The sequence below is a fragment of the Artemia sp. Qi Xiang Cuo genome, chromosome 14 (genome assembly GCF_049724085.1).
Source record: "Artemia sp. Qi Xiang Cuo chromosome 14, ASM4972408v1, whole genome shotgun sequence".
Classification (NCBI taxonomy): domain Eukaryota; kingdom Metazoa; phylum Arthropoda; class Branchiopoda; order Anostraca; family Artemiidae; genus Artemia; species Artemia sp. Qi Xiang Cuo.
This window is the reverse complement of record NC_142807.1, coordinates 4,098,449-4,115,222: the sequence shown is the minus strand read 5'-3', so window position 1 is coordinate 4,115,222 and position 16,774 is coordinate 4,098,449. Positions and strand designations below refer to the sequence as shown.

Sequence of the window (16,774 nt, the reverse complement as noted above, 5' to 3'; positions counted from 1 at the left end):
CTTTTAAAAATCATGTCAAACCCACACTAGTTTATCTATATCACTCAAATAGGAAGGGGTCAGTAGTCACGACTTAAAACATAGATTTTTTTTTCTTCTATTAGTATAAATAAGTTTCTTTATGAAAGTCAAGAGCGAAGTCGAAACTTAAAACGAACAAGAATTATTGCTTCGCCGATTACGAGAATACGTATATCAACAAAACTAGTTCAAATAAACTTGATCGTGATATTTTGCAATATGTTTATAATTGTAAAAACTAGCTCGTTACAGAAAACATACCCCCTCCCCCCCAAAAAAAAATAAGATGTTTTCTTAGGAACGCAAAATTCTACGACCAACCAGCACAAAACAAAGACTAACTTATAGTATCTGAATAGTGTTTTAGTGACCGTGATATCGATAACTTTTATTACACAATTATAATTCTTCAAGATAACTCAGCAACCTTAGCTTTCAGTAAAGTGCTAGTTTTTAGTTTTGTAGATATACTTTTTGCAATCGGCGAAACAGTAATTTTTGTTCATTTTAAGTTTTAATAAACACAAATAACAAGTAGAACAAAATGGAATTTTTTCGCAACACAGTGGAAATTTAACCTTAAATGAATATTTCGACCCTATATCCAAGGGCCATCCTCAGTAAAACAACAATAAAAATATAAAAGAAACTTTCATTCAAATACGGCCATTAAAGCTAAATTTTTTTAAAACAGTCATAGCAGCCTCTCAACCAGGACTGTTTTGAAAAGTTTTGGTTTTAATTGTCGTATTTTTATGTCTCTTTTAAATTTTTGTTTTGCCGAGGTCGGAACTTGGATATAGGGTCGAAATATTCATTTAAGGTTAAATTTCCACTGTCTTACGAAAAAATTCCCTATTGTTCTACTTGTTGTCTGTGTTTATGATAGAAAGACAGTGTGGTCTTCGCCACTATTTATGTTTTAAGTTTCAAATTCGTTCTTTACTTCCGTACGAAAAACAAATATTTTTTGTTTTTATTAAAAAAAAAATATTTTTTAAATAATTTTTGCTCGTGTTTTTTAAACATACACAGTAAACTTTATTAGCGAATATTTGTTTATTTTGGTGATGAAACTAAACAACAAATTCTGAAAAAGTATGATATACAAGCCTGAGAAAGTTAAGCCAGCTTTGCCGCTCACAGAGACTATCTGTCTAGGCTTTATTCTAATTAGCCCAAGCTCTCAATTACTTTCATCACTTCTACCAAGTTGATCACTCAGAATTATCAACTCGGTGGAAGTGATGAAAGGACTTGAGAGGAAGGGCTAATTAGGGTAAAGCTAAGACAGATATTGTCTATGAGAGGCAAAGCTGACATGACTTTGGCCTAACGTTTTTTTTTTTTTTTAAGGGTATTAAACAAAGGTGTTTTACTTCTGACGAATGAAAGATCTTAAGCCGAACTGGCCAGCCATGACAAAAAACCAAAAGAGAGAAAAAACTCAATGAAAAAAAAAACAACAAACGAAACTGCGGCCAGTGGAGCGAAAAGCGAAAAATGTAAAACAACGCGGATATTTCGTCTGTATCAAAATAAAACGTCTTCAGCACAAGAAGAACAATATAAAAAAAAACAACCAAACTAAAACTAAAAACAAATAAAACCACCCCCAGTAAAATACCATCGGCGCAACCAATCCACGTAGGAAGAAGAAGCGATTAGAGTTACTTCAGTGAGAGCACCAAAGCAACCGAGGTAATAAGAAATTCAAATTACGTTAATTATTCTGTTGGGAAATAATCCTCTTGTTGGCTATTACTGAAGTAAATCGTTTTGGTCTATTAGGTAAAATATTTCCTTGGTAATTATTTAAAATCTTAATTCCCTTATTTACTGTTCATTCAATTTTCAAAATATTATTATAAGTTGAGTCAATATCGATTATTTTATGTGTCCCTATTTAACGAAAGGATAGCAAACACATGTTTTTTTTAAATTGTATGGCTTCTTTAACCCAATGAGCAACACGCCTATTATTTGAAATAGCTAAGGCCTCATCAAATTGTACAAAATGATCGGGTTGAAACCAAATATGCCCTGCTAAGGCAGAAACAAAGTTTCCGGAGGCTTGCTTAATTTTAGGGTTTTTTTTCTATTGATTTGCGATGCTCAGTAAATCTTTCATTTAGTATAAAGGTTAATCGAAATAATCGTTACCACTCCTGGATCAGCGTCAAATATTTTTTTCTTTTTTCAAAAGCGAGTCCTTTTTTGTCAAGAAGTATTTTTAAATTGTTGGTTACCATGGGTCATGGTTTACTTTTCACTAGCGTGCAGCTGATTAAAATTTAAACTGTTCCTGTTCCTTAAACCTAAGTCTTTAATCTTCCCAAACTTAAACTAGTATATCACAAAATCTATCCTACAAACCTATTCTTTCCAGCCAAATATTTGGGAGAAATTGTTGACTGTACACCTATTCCAGATACTTCATTCCCCTTTTTATGCAGCCGAGAGGAGGGGAAGCTTTCCCAGTAGGTAGTGATCAAGACCGCAGAAATTGCTTCTTTAACCACATTCCCAAGAAATGTTTTCCGTATTTCAGATTTCTTAAGAGTTCCCGCGTCTTCAAAATATGGCATGTTCTAGCCCTACCCTTGACTTCTTAACTGACTATTATATTGACTAAGAGCCAAAGAAGTGGAGGGGCGATAAGCGTAAAAAAAGAACGTAAACCATGGCTCAGGTCGAGAGGACTGGAGGGGAGATGATTTGTACCCTTCACCTCCAAAAAATGTTAATTCCCTTTCACCAGCCAAACATAAACTTCCCCTTAAATATTCAACTTCATCCCACAACTGCAACAGGGTATGCACTCTCCTGTAATGGTTAAAAACCAACTGACTGAGTATAAAAATATACAAGAGGAATATTGACACCAGCTATTCATTGTTTAACCTCACTTGATTGGCTAGATGCTACAGAAACTTACCGCCTGTGTAAAGCAAAATGTGATAGTTTACCTGTAACATAGAGTGACCGAACCGATACGCAGCTGAAGCGAACTCGTTTGAAATTGTTGCATCTATATTTTCGTTGTAACTATAAAGATAACCCCTGTTACCGGGCCGTAGCTCAAGATAGTCAACAACATTGTCCCCTAGAAAAAAAAAATCAGGCAACTGAAAATTAATTAGCTACATAAACATAGAAAAAATGTTTTTAAAAAAAGAAAGAAAGTATACAGTGTTGTGTAAAGTGCAACCTCAACATAGTGGTGGACTCGTTTCACTGACGAAACCCTGCAGAATTCCAACCGCTCGTGATTAAACAGTAATTAAGTTGAATATAAACCTAAAAAGATGGTAGAAACAAACAGTAGCAGCAGCTTGTTGCTTCTGCTTAGCAGGAAAAATAAAAAGATGATAGAAAGAACTTGAGAAGAAAAGAAAAGGAAATAGGGGAAAGAAAATGTTGTATTACATATTTTAGCACGTTCCTTGGAAAAATAAAACACATAGTTCAAATTTTGCATTTAAAAGAGAGGGCGGGGGTAAGCTTTAAGCAGGACTGATGCCTAAAATAAAAAAAATCTGGCTTGTTTGGCAATACCAAGGGGAACCCCCTTGTTTCTGGAACATATTTTAAGTGTCGACGACGAGGCCCAACTAAAAGCAGCATTCAGCGAGACCCCACTAATAGCAGCAGACCGGTCAGCCTAGAGGAGCAGAGTTGCGACGCTCTCTACGCCGCCCCCAACGCGGCAGGAGCGTTAGTCAAGTAAGCAAGTCAAGTTTCAAATTTGCAGTGATTGCATAAAAAATTCTGAGGAACTTTTCGCCTGGATTATCGATTGATTTCGCCTATTTTTGGACCTAGACATTTTTTACTGAGCTATGCAAAAATGATAATGTTTGCGCATTAGATATTCTTAATTTTATCTAATCAAACGTTCCATCGGGTATTAATGATGAAGTTATTATTAGTCATGCAGTGAAGATTTTTCGTGAAAACAATCTCAAAGATGCAAAAGTTGAATTATGGGCAGAAATACACCCTAGTAGCAAAACAGCACCAAAGAGACAAGTTGACCATGCCTCCGCTTGGCACATGAAAATATGATTGCTTTGCTTCGGAGGCGTGAAAATAAACAGCTGATAGTGACGACGTTGGCAGTTATTTCACCCCCTGAAGTGTCGGTAATTTCTGCTGTGACTTATAATAAACTTGCTTCCAAAATTAGTGCTCTGGATTGCACCCTAAACTTCATCAAAGAAAAGGTAGCAGCTTATGATTTTAATTTTCCATCACTTCCCATTTCTTATGCTAGTCTCGATATTGAAAGCACCGCCGCTGTTATCATTTCAAAAGTGCCTACTGAACTTGACAACTCTTTGAAACAGAATCAAGCTATTAACAAAATTAGAGGTCATGGAGCTATTCACAGTATAAAACTCCCCGGTGACAAGCTATTTGTTCAGAATAGTCAATCTGAAGCAAAGGATTTCAACAGTGCAATTCTAACCGTGTTGAATAGCCGTGACGTCATGACGCCCTAAAAGAAATTTCATGGTATTGTTGAGGGGATGCCCTCTAATTAAAATGCAGTGATATTTGAGGAATGTGAGGTGTTTTTGACGCTGAACGTTTGGGAAACTCACTGGCGGTGAAAATTACCTTTTCTAATGTTGTAGCACTGAATAATAGCTTACGACTTGGGCTCAAGGTGGGCTGTGAATTCTTCCGGACTTCTGAATTACTGCGCCCGTCCCGTTGCTGCTACGAATACTCACATATTGGGAATTAAAGGTTTAAAAGAGAATAGATTAAATACCAAAATGAGCTACCTAGTAAAGCTGGAAGAAATTCGTTGTAAGTGATGTGTTGTATTTCAGCGATTACAATTCTTCTGGCTTCTTGATAAAGTCTTTCATCTGACCAGGTTGGGTTGATATCATTTAATATATGAGAAATCCTATTGTGTTCTCGCATCCAAAGTGTATGCATCGAGGTCAATGACGGCTGTTCATTAACTCGCACATCCCCTGAAATACAACAGAAAAGATTGTGCAAAGAAATCTTATACGATTTGATAAAATGCATTCTTAAAGAAACAGGTTAAAAAACAGTAAATAACAATATAAAAAGGAACAGAACAGAAAAGAGAGAAAGGAAATTTTGAAGGAGAGGGGACCATAAATTTTAGTCGTCTCCAGTCGTCTCCGTTAGTCGTCTCCAGAGTGGCCTGTTTTGGGTGAGGGTAGGAGCTTAACTAGGTTCAATGCCCCCCGCTGTGAGTCGATCGCGGATGATATCTGCCACGACGATATCATGAGAGAATGGTCGTTCTTTTTTCGAGACACAGAGGCTAGAGTCTAAGAGGAGATGAAAAAGGGGACATGATCTTCCTGATGTCCGATTGACTGCTTCTACCCATCTGACAACTCCTTTGCAGCATAAAAATGTTGTTACAGGGCCCAACCATATTTATAGACTGATAAAACACTTTAGAAGTTTTAATTTAGGCTTTTTTTGTGATTTATTTTTTAAATGTTTAATCGTGGTTAAAGCGATAGCAGCAAAACGAACTACGGCCCCATTAAAACACACGTTTAAAAAGAACTTGGTTAGAGCTAAAAAGAGCTGATCAAGGAATGACAACTAAGATTTCGATTGGTCTTAATGTAATCTGTTTAGTGGGAAAAAAAAGCCGTTTTTAGCTAAATTAGAAATGGCAACTATTATTTTGATTAGTCTTAATAGTTAAGTTTTTTTTCATTAAACTTAGGGGAATTTTGAAAAATAGGCTAAAATCCAACCAAGAATGGCATCGGATCGAAATGAAAAGTTCAAAACAGATTGAATAACAAGGAAAATCACTTTTTTTGCACGGGTAGCACTAATATGTCTTCTATTTTCGTGTTTTCTGTTTCTTCATCACTAGCGGGGCACTGGGACATCATATAGAGCTTTTTAAAAGCTCATTTGAAAGGAGGTTTGGATATCTAGTGTATTTTGTAATTTAAAAAAAATAGTATTATAATACAATGCATTTTTGACAAATTTATTATCTTGGTTCGGGCATTCCAAATCATCTTGAGTAATTGTGGTCTGAAGTTAAGGGTTTGCATCACAACTCGTAGCAAATATTTCATTTCGAATAAGGATGAATCATGTAGGAAACACCCACTGATTTTTCTGATTCCACCTATCAAAAAAATTCGGCGGATAGCTCTAGATGGTTAGTTTAATAAAAATATTTTGTTTCGCGGAGACTGTGTTTTGACTGCCAATGGTTTTGTGTTTCAGAGCTACAAGATTTGGGAGAACTTACCTGCTTTAAAGCAATATCGACTGTTTTTTATCTCTTCCTCTTGGTTACACCCATCATTAGGATCGAATGAACTTGGTAGAAGTGGTCTACCGTCTGGGCTCAGTCTAATTTTTAAATAGCCTTTGTATAAAGTTCTAAGCCGTCTGGCTTCCAATCGATCAGAGCCATATACATTAGAGCCATCTATGTAAGATGTAATCAAATTCATCTGTTCTCTTTGACCTGGAAAGTAAAAACGACAAATAATTTACACAGCTTTTGATTTGGATTGAAAAAATTGCATTATGTGAATTATGCAATATGAATTATGCAATATGTGAATTATGCAATATGAATTATGCAATATGTGAATTATGCAATTAGCTCCTCTTCGGAGCTAATCTGATGAAGTCCATTGCTTAAATCTGTTTTATTTACGGTTAAAACAGTTAATGTACCATTATCTTTATTTTTACGCCCTGTCAGTATTTCAAACGCTGCGTGAAATACTGACAACAAAACCACATCTATACCCAAAACTGCAACAGAGTTAGAGGCCTGACTACTACTACTACTAACAACTCATCGCAGCACCAAACCGCCTGAGGCCAACACAGCTACGCACGCTCCTCCTCCACCCCAATCTATTCAAAGCCTCCCTTTTTACACCCGCCCACGAAGTTCCCATTTCCTTTAAATCTTTCTTTATGACGTCCTCCCACCCCAGACGAGGACAACCTGCTTTCCGTTTAGCCCTAGACGGTTGGCCGAAAAGAACAATCTTCGGAAATCTGTCATCCTTCATCCGCAAAACATGCCCTAACCACCTCAACCTTTCTTTCATTATAAACTCAGAAAGCGGTATTGAACCACATTTTTCGTATAGCCTATTGTTTGAAATACGGTCAGTCAGCCGGGTACCCAGAACAATCCTTAAGCAATTTCTCTGGAAAACATCTAGCAAATCTTCATCCGCTTTTCGGAGCGTCCATGCTTCAGGGCCAGACGACGAAGAGCCCTTCAAGCTATTTTTAGAGAAAAGTGAGATTCCATGGGCGGAGATAACAGAAATTATTCCGTATATGAAAGGGGCTGTCCCCTCCCACTATGAGCACTGCTAATGAACCACCAACTGCTACACAATCTACGACCAAGGCTGCTAAACAATGACCTATAACCACTACTGCTACACCAATAATTCTTATATAATCAACGCTGCACAATGACCTATTGCCTTTAGTTTGGTGATTTTAATTATTTGTCTACTCTGTCTAAGCGAGCAATAATTGGATATATTATTTATTTATTGTCTCATTTTTTCTTGCGAACGGCTGAATAATTTCGTCGGAAACTTGACACACCAAGAGTGTCTGGCTGAGAAAAAATGATATAGATAGGTCGCGACTTAGAAAAAGTTTGTTTTGTGCCTTAACTTTGGAAAAACAATTTTCCTATAAATGACGTCACATTCATATGCAGTTAAAGAGTGACGTACGTCATAGCATTGCTATAACGTCATTTACTAATATAAAAGGCTGAATTGAGGTATCAATCATTCATGAGGTCATATTAACAATTATATTATAATATTGCAATGACGTCATGTGCTTACAGCATGTGCAGGATGTACTTACGTATGTACATGAAGTCATGTACATACGTCATGTACTTGTATTTAATATAACATGCTACATACAGTCAATTAGAATTGTTATTAAAAGTCATTTTAATATTAAAGAGTTTCAACAAAAAAATATCAAGAGAACAAAACAAAACGCAAATTTACAACGGTTGAAAATGGTCGCTGGTTGCTGAATATGGTTTCTATTGTGAGTTTTGGTAAAACTCTCTGAATAATATCTCGGCCAAGAAATTTCTAATGGGAAGATTCAATAGAAATGAGAAAAACAAGCATATCGAGCAACCATCATGGCCGATCGTTGCTCGAAGTTTCCGATCCCCATCATTCGTGCCTTATCACATCCAGTATGCTAAATTTGTCGTTATAAGTTGATAAAATTACAAAGGCCACCTCTCTGGCAAATTCTTTCTTCCTACACCTTAATAATTTCAAAAATAAAATCTTCATCAAAAAATGAACTATGCTTTCATCTACACAAAATCTTTGTAAATTTAATATGTTGCTGCTGTCATGACCAATGAATCAGTCACGAGAAAAGCTATATCTTTTCACATGCTTCCAAAGCTGGAGCTTGAACCTCTATAACAGGTTTCATTGATATGCCTAAGTTGATGATCTAATTTTAATCGAGATCATTGCCCTCTTGGGGGTGCTTTCCCCGTTTTTGGGAAATTCATATATTTTCTAAGGCATATAGTTTATGATGGGTTTCTTTTTATTTGACGGATTTTGTGTATTTGGAGCACAGTTTATATAATTAGCAGTATGATCTTTCCCTATCTCACCCATTATAAAAACCCGGACCGAGGTGCGAGTGCTCAAGAGAACGTATAAACATAAGCGACATTAGATCTTTTCATGGGCAGACAAAGTATAATCACCTGCGGAACAAGTACTCACAAAATCACTTGGCCGGCTCACCAATAAGTGGACAATAAGTGCACAAATATGTGGGAGGAGCTTTTTGTTCGCACCTAGAATGAAGAGCCAGAAATCATCTGCGGTACACTTATTGGATAATTGTATAAACTGTGATTTGGAGTCAAAATATAAAGTGGATTCTTTTGATGCATAGGTTATAATCAAAACTCCTTTCTTTAGCTACAATTTTCAATTCAACTTCACAGTTCGTCTTCACAGTTTATGGCACCTATTAATTTTTCCTAAATGTAGGCATTTGTTACTTTTTTGTTTTTGAGTTGTTTTTTAAGTGGTCGTTAGATTTTTTTAAGTGGTTGTTTTTGAGTTGTTGTTATCATAGGCAGCGCCATAGCGCCGCCTTTTTATTTTTAAAATGCCTTTATATGCCTTTTTATGTTTATACCGCCAGGATTTTTGCTTCTACTACTGTTACCGCTGCTGCGATTTTTGTTTCTGCAGAAGGAGACAAAAAAAGGGGGGGGGGTAAAACAAATCGTGGAGGGGGATAATCGTCCCTCCCCCTAAAAAATTATGCCATTGAAAACGCCCACGACATGAAAAAAAATAGATGAAAAAAATCTAGAATGCACTTTTATAGAAAAATCCTGTATGCAGTAGTAGATGTAACCTAGTAAAGAACAAGCCAAGGCTCATAGTACCTGAGATTTAAAAACGAGTTCTTATAGAAAATGTCTTTGACGAATATTGTAGAACGTCACTGTGTACAGAAAATAGTAATTTTCGTTCAGGTTAAGCTGAGCAGTCATTTGTAGTTATAAGAGGAAATTTTGGAAGATTTTAAAAATGGGCCTGAATTGGTCAAGAAGAAAAGAAGAAAAGTACAAAATTGAAATTTTTATTGTCAAAAACCATTGTATCGATGTTTAAAGTACCCCGGCGCAAATTGAACCAAAGTGTCGAAGAGTACAAATTCTGAGATATCCAATCGATTTCTCACGGTTTAAGACCCTTAACAGGCGGCTCAAGGTGCCCCGTTTTGAAAACTGGGGAAAATCACTTTTTAGTACAGGAGATGACTATTGTGTTTCTTTTTGATTATTTTTTTTTCAAGGATGGTTATGCCTAAATGGAAGTCACAGAGTATCATGCATGGGGTCGCTTGAACAGAGATAAAGATTTCCAATGACTTCTTTATACCACAAAAGAAGTCACATCTCAACAAAGTACCATTTTCAGTCACAAAAAAACAGTTTTGGCCAATTGGGCCAAGATTTGGATAAGTTTGACTCATAAAGTCACTCATGATATCTCCACATGTTAGTAGAACTCCAAATAACTATCGCTTAACTGAAAAATGTGCTTGCTTGAGTTTTCCACATATATTAACTTTATACTAGAGTTATCGATTATCATGGCTGGTGAACGATGGTCCAAAGGCATGGCCTTTGGCTAATACACAGAAAATAAGCAATTCTTGTTGCATTAACTCCACTGCCGCGTCGTCTGAGAAAGCACATCAGTCGAAAGATGATCTTTTCAAATTTCAGTAGCGAAAAATTACTATGACTTCAATTATTTTTACATCTATCAATTCACCGAACCAGAGTTATGACATTGGTAAGACTTTTTCTTAAGGGATCATCTAAATTTGCTTAGATATACGAGATTTTTTCTTTTTCAAAATTTTAAACGAGGTTTTTAATTTAAAAAAGATTAAAACAAATTTTCAAAAGTACAATTGGGTATATTGGCAAAGCTAAATCTCAGTTATTGAATGATAAGAAAATTATCATATTAGGTTGAAACATTCAAACCACACGATTGCCGAAAATGATATACCAAAAACTTGTATAGGGAAAGTAAACCGTGACAAGTTGTCAAGGACAGGAAAGACGCAAAGACGCAAATTGTAAAAGCCTTACCTATAGAACACGTCAAAGCAGGAGCAGACCTTAAAAACTCCATACACTGCGCATCGTTGGACCTCATTATGTCATCGTCAGCAGGAATTGATATTGGAAGACACTCAGGGTGGTTCTCTCTTTCATTGCAGCAAAGTATTCCTTCGCCATTTGGTCCTACAAATAAGACAAAAGACAAAGAGCCATTCATTCAAAAGAAAAATACCCTTAGCCATTCATGAGATATTGCAGACACGGTCATTTTGACTAGCCGGATGTACGTAGTGTCATTTAGTTTAGTTTACCATCCTCCTCAACATGCCCTGAAAGTTGGAACTTAACATCCTTAACCGCATCTGAGATTCTAAAGGTGGGCTCTTTTGACAAACTGGATGCACATTGTTTCTGTTGATTTAGTTAAACACATTTTAAAATGTCCTAACAATTTCAAATTAATAAACTTAGCCGTTCCTTGAATTTTTTGTAGATAAACCCTTTTGTCAACCTTGTATGCTCATACTATGTTTTATTTAATTTTAAAATAAGACAAAGAGTTAGAAATATTTTCTAGCAGACAAACTAAATGTTATCCAATAATTAACAACATAGGTAACATGTGTCGCAATCATCACTGGACATCAGTGCTACAAATTAGACAAAAACAAATAATGTTGCAAAAAATAGCAAAGTTTGTTATTAAGAAAAAGGATAGTAAAAAGATAAGCTTTCTAGAATACTAGACTTGGGCAGACGTTTTTGTGAATATTTTACACTTTTAAGATGGAAGCAAAATTGGCTATATTAGCCTTGATGTTAAAGTATATACTAAAACTCTCGACTATTTAATTTATGCCTCTTAATATAATTTTTACGAGGATAAACAGTTTAGGAAATTAGGGAACAATAGTTTAGGAAGCATTATTAGTTCAAGTATGAGTTCATACACTGTGTGCGTCAACAAGAAAAATGTTTGTTACTTTACTTTTTTTCTCATATTTCATTTGGATCATGAATCGTAGTAGTCTAAGGCGAGTCATCACTCTGTCAGTGGCCTGCTTGACATACCAATTTGAATTTTAAAGTTTTACTTTCCTTAAAATTGAAAAAAGGACTTGGCACATTTATGCTTACGGGAATGGTCAATTTTACGAGATTTGAACTAGATTCTAGACCTGAGGTCCCCATCCTATTCGTTTTCAGCTTTAACGTTGGTCCTTATTTTGAATTGGAAAAAATGTTGTTTTTGTTATTTAATTAAATAAAAAAAAACAAGTTTTTCTAACTGAAAGTAAGGAACGACGTTAAAACTTAAAAAGAACAGAAATTATTCCGTATATGAAAGGGGCTGTCCCCTCCTCAACGCCTCGCTCTTTACGCTAAAGTTTTTCATTGTTAAAAAAACATAGAGTTGTGAGAAAGTCAAACTTTAGCGTAAAGAGCAAGGTTGAGGAAGAAACAGCCCCTTTCATATACGGAATAATTTCTGTTCGTTTTAAGTTTTAACGTCGTTCCTTTCTTTCAGTTAAAAAAACTTGTTTTTTTTATTTAATTTTTGAACGTTTTTGAATTAATGCAGGTTTTGATTTTTGCTTACCGTACATGAATTATTAAAAAAAAAAAATTGTATATTAATTTTACTTTTATTTGGTTAAATGGCTTTCTCGAAACTTGTTTAATTTTATTTACGGACATTTTTATTAGTAATAAATATGCGTTACTTACGAATTAACGTACGTAACGAACATCTATATTCTTATATTTTTAATACGTATATTAGAGGGTTCACCCCCTAGTCAATACCTTGCTCTTCAAGCTTAAGTTCGAATTTTGTTCCAATTCTTTAAAAATGACCCCTTAATCACAAATGCCGTTAATTAGAATAAATAGCTCTTATAAAAGTGCTAAATAATCTTCGGCTTAAAGAGCGAGGTATTGACTAGGGGATGAACCCAATTATATATGTAATGATTTCTGTCGTTTTAAGTTTTGATGTTACTCCTTACTTTCAGTTAAAAAACTTGTTTTTTTTATATATAATATCTTATATTTATTTAAATAATGCTGGGAAATCCGGCGCCCCCTTCATAGGAATGTCTCTTCTCCCATGAAAACTTCCTTCATGGTAAGATCCTCCCACATAACCCCCGAACCACTCCCCCCCACTACAAGAAAAAATCCCCTCTGAAAACGTCTGTATACTTCCCAATAGCCAATACTATATGTTAACATTGTGTAAAGTTCGTAACTTTCAGCCCTCCCCCCGGGGCTTCGGGGGATTAAGTCATCCTAAAATTTTGATCGGGTGGCTTTGGGGAAAAAATGAGCGTGGGAGGGGGCCTGGTTGCCCTCCATTTTTTGGTCACTTAAAAAGGGTACTGAACTTTCAATTTCCGTTCGAATGAGCCCTCCTACGATATTCTAGGACCACTGGGTCAATACGATCACCCCTGGGAAAAAAAACAAACAAAAAAACACGCATCCGTGATCTTTCTTCTGGCAAAAAATGCAAAATTCCAAATTTTTGTAGATAGTAGCTTGAAACCTCCGCAGTAGGATTCTCTGATACGCTGAATATGATGGTGTGATTTTCATTAAGGTTCTATAACTTTTAGAGGGTCTTTCACCCTTTTTTCGAAAATCAGCCAAATTTTCTCAGGCACGTAACTTTTGATAGGTAGGACTAAAATTGATGAAACTTATATATTTGAAATCAGCATTAAAATCTGATTCTTTTGATGTATCTATTGGTATCAAAATTCTGTTTTCTACAGTTTCGGTTACCATTGAGCCGGGTCGCTCCTTACTTACAGTTCGTTACCACGAACTGTTTGATTTCTGATCGTTTTTCAAATCCTCCCAAGGCCTAACCACGATATATCTTGGGGTATGAGCCCCATGATCCGCCAATTTGTATTGTAAACTGTATAGTTTTATGGTAAACGTAAACTGTACTATTTGGAGTGATTTAACAGTGTATAGGGAAGGCTTCCTCATAAAATGAATCCTTAGATCTTTTGAAGGAGCAGCTTGAGAAATTGCCTGCTATAACAATGCATAAAGCATTATAACTTTACCTTTGGTTGGTGCAGTAGCTGTGACATCATGATCAAGAAACTGACCCCAAGTTAAAAACATGTGCGTCAAATTGTGCAAAGTCCGTGACCTTATTTCACCCTCTTTGGCTAGTTGTATGCTGATTAATCTTGGAGATGGCAGTTCTTCTAGACCTTTTCCAACTAGACGGGGCAGTCGAATACCTACAAAATTATGGGTGCTGTATCTGATTATTTCTTACCAGAATATTACACGCAGATTTTAAAATTGTCAAAAAAGATCAATTATCAACGAATAAATGAAGAAAACTGGCATTAGTTTTCAAAGGAGAGGGGAGGGGGAGAAGGAATTAGATATTTTCCAGGGAGGATTGAGCAGCAAGCTGGAAAATATCGGCAATTTCTGCCTTTTTCATATAGTTCATGATGGAGGGTAATTCAGTATTCAAGTAACCAATATACTACTACTACTAACAAATCTCTGCAGCACCAGCCCATCTGAGGCCAACAGAGCTGCGTACACTCCTCTCCCCATTTTAATCTATTAATAGTTTTCTTCTTTATGCCCTCCCAAAAATTGTCTATTTGCCTTAAATATTTCCTTACAACATCCTCTCACGCTGCTTTTTGTTTGGCCCTAGATGGTTGACCGAGACATTTTTGGCCATTTTTGGCATTTTGGATTTTTGGCAATCTGTCATCCTCCATCTGCAGAGTATGTCCTAGCCATCTCAGCCTTTCTCTCATTATAGCCCTAGAAAGCGGGATTGAGCGACATTCTCGTACAGCTTACTGTTTGAGATAGCCCACCCCCTCCCTCCTTCTTATGCATTTTTGGCAATACTTATTGGCAGGGGCGTCCCGAGGCTTGTTTTATTCGGGGGGAGATCTTCGTAAATTTTACCGAGTTGCTACCTGATTTATGCTGAATTTTCTGCAGAAATCAAGAATTATGCTAAATTCCGGTCGATTTTACAAAATTTCTGACGAAATTTTAGCCTTCGGCGAAACTTTTACCGAATGTCAAAAAGGTTGGGGGTTAGCGCGGCCCTCCCCACCCCCTCGGGACGCCCCTGCTTGTTGGGTATTTCACACCTCACCATGCCGTCAATTTACTGAATCCCTTTATCTGCTGCATACTTTATAAAATAGAAACACCTTCAATCACAATACGTAGGGTACATTAGGTGCACCTTGCACTCGGCCCTCTATTCGCCAGGGATATAATTTTTACACAAAAAATAGGTAATTGCATCAACATCATGGTCTTGCTGCATATCAGATAATGGACTCACAAAATGAATCCTTAGATCTTTTGGAGGAGCAGCTTGAGAAATTGCCTGCTAATTTTCTGTGTTTCTTTGTGGGTGATCTAAACATCACCCTGATTGCAAATAGTAGCCGACTATTGAATACTTTCAAATCATTTGGATAATTTCCATCAAACAACATATCTACGAGGGTCACGGATACATCCGCGACATGTATTGATAATATATTCTCAAATGCTAGCCCTGACTCCTCCCATATTGCTGTTAGTAGCACTTCTGACCATTTTGGTGTGTTTTCTAGATAGGTTATTCTTCTAGGGAATAGTTACAGGGTAAAGAGGGAGTTTCTTGGCAATATGTGAATAAAAAAAAATGTCTTATGTTATAAAAATGTATTATCTCAAATGAACTGGAAAAATATTTTATCAATTGCATCACATAATGAAGAGAGGTTTATTTTGTTTTACCATATTATCCAAAGTGAATTAAAAACAATTTTTCAAAGAAATAAAGGACGGCGCTGGACAGCCCCAAAGAAACCATAGGTAACTGTGGACCTTCTAAAATCGTTGCGTATAACAGACCAACTTTACAAAACGAAGATCAATCTTGAGTGTGATCTAAATGATATAATATATAATAATTATCGTAACGCTCTTGATCAATTATCAAGAAAAGCAAAAAGAGTTTATTCCAGGAAGTATTACTGAGCTCGGTTTGATTATTTATTTTGATTTCTGTTTGTCTTGGGTCTAATTTATATATTGATAGTGATTTATGTTCGTTTCGCACTTGAATTACTATTTGACTTCACTTTTGCTCGTCTTAGGCTTAACGTAACTCTTTACTTTTTTTTGAAAAAATTCTTTTGTGGAGATTTATTTTAGATTAATTTCTATTGGTTTTGTCATATATTTTTTTCATATTCATTCATAAAAGAAATATTTAAAGGCTATTTTGGGTTTTCTCTTTAAGAATCAAGATTTTTGACTGTAATTTAAATTTTGGACCAAATTTCGCCAATTTTTTAATAATGATTTGTACTATAAAATTCAGTGGTGGTTATGAAGTGGTTGGCTATAGAAGTGGTGGCTATAGAAGTGGTTATGTGGAGTATCATCCAAATATAGGGTTTAAAAGCCTTCATAGTGTCTAGGTTTCTATAGGGCTGAAGTCATTCTGACCACCATCAAGTTACATCCTTGAGATTAGCATTAATCAACCATCCCTCTCAACATGCAATGAAAGTTTTAAATTAATTCCCTTAGCTATTCTTGGGATAAAGCAATGGTCCCGGATACTGGTATCCGGGACCTGGTATCCGTACTGATATCCGGGACCATTACTTTTCCTGAGGCCAAAATAATTTCAACGATTTAAAGAAGGCGAAAATTGGAACTTGAAATGTTACGACGTTAAAAAATAACTACCGTATCGACACTTTGACTGACGAATCTAGACGATTCGAACTGGAATTATTAGGAGTCTCAGAAACTCATATCCCAGGGGTAGGAAGCATGAAATTAGGTGATATAGAATTTGTTTACACAGGCAGGAAGAATGGGGTACATAGACAGGGAGTACGGCTCATGGTGAATAAGGATGCTACTAAGTCTTGTTTAGGCTGGGAAGGTATTAATAATAGAATACTAATAGCTCATTTTATGACTAAAAAGTTCAGGGTATCAATTATAGTAGCATATTCCCCTGTATATTCAACTAACGGAGGTACTAGCGACTCAGAT

At 36.0% G+C, this 16,774-nt stretch overlaps 1 protein-coding gene across 1 annotated transcript in view; it reads right to left on the bottom strand.

The window, feature by feature from the left end:
* Nucleotides 1–16,774, bottom strand: part of LOC148944054 (salivary peroxidase/catechol oxidase-like) — a 48,297-nt gene that overhangs the window by 12,632 nt on the left and 18,891 nt on the right. The window contains exons 6-10 of the mRNA XM_089100829.1: nt 13,780–13,962; nt 10,727–10,882; nt 6,302–6,523; nt 4,815–5,012; nt 2,991–3,127 (exon numbers count right to left, since the gene is read on the bottom strand). Of these exons, the coding sequence (XP_088956955.1) occupies nt 2,991–3,127; nt 4,815–5,012; nt 6,302–6,523; nt 10,727–10,882; nt 13,780–13,962 (896 nt within the window). The remainder of the gene's footprint in view (nt 1–2,990; nt 3,128–4,814; nt 5,013–6,301; nt 6,524–10,726; nt 10,883–13,779; nt 13,963–16,774) is intronic.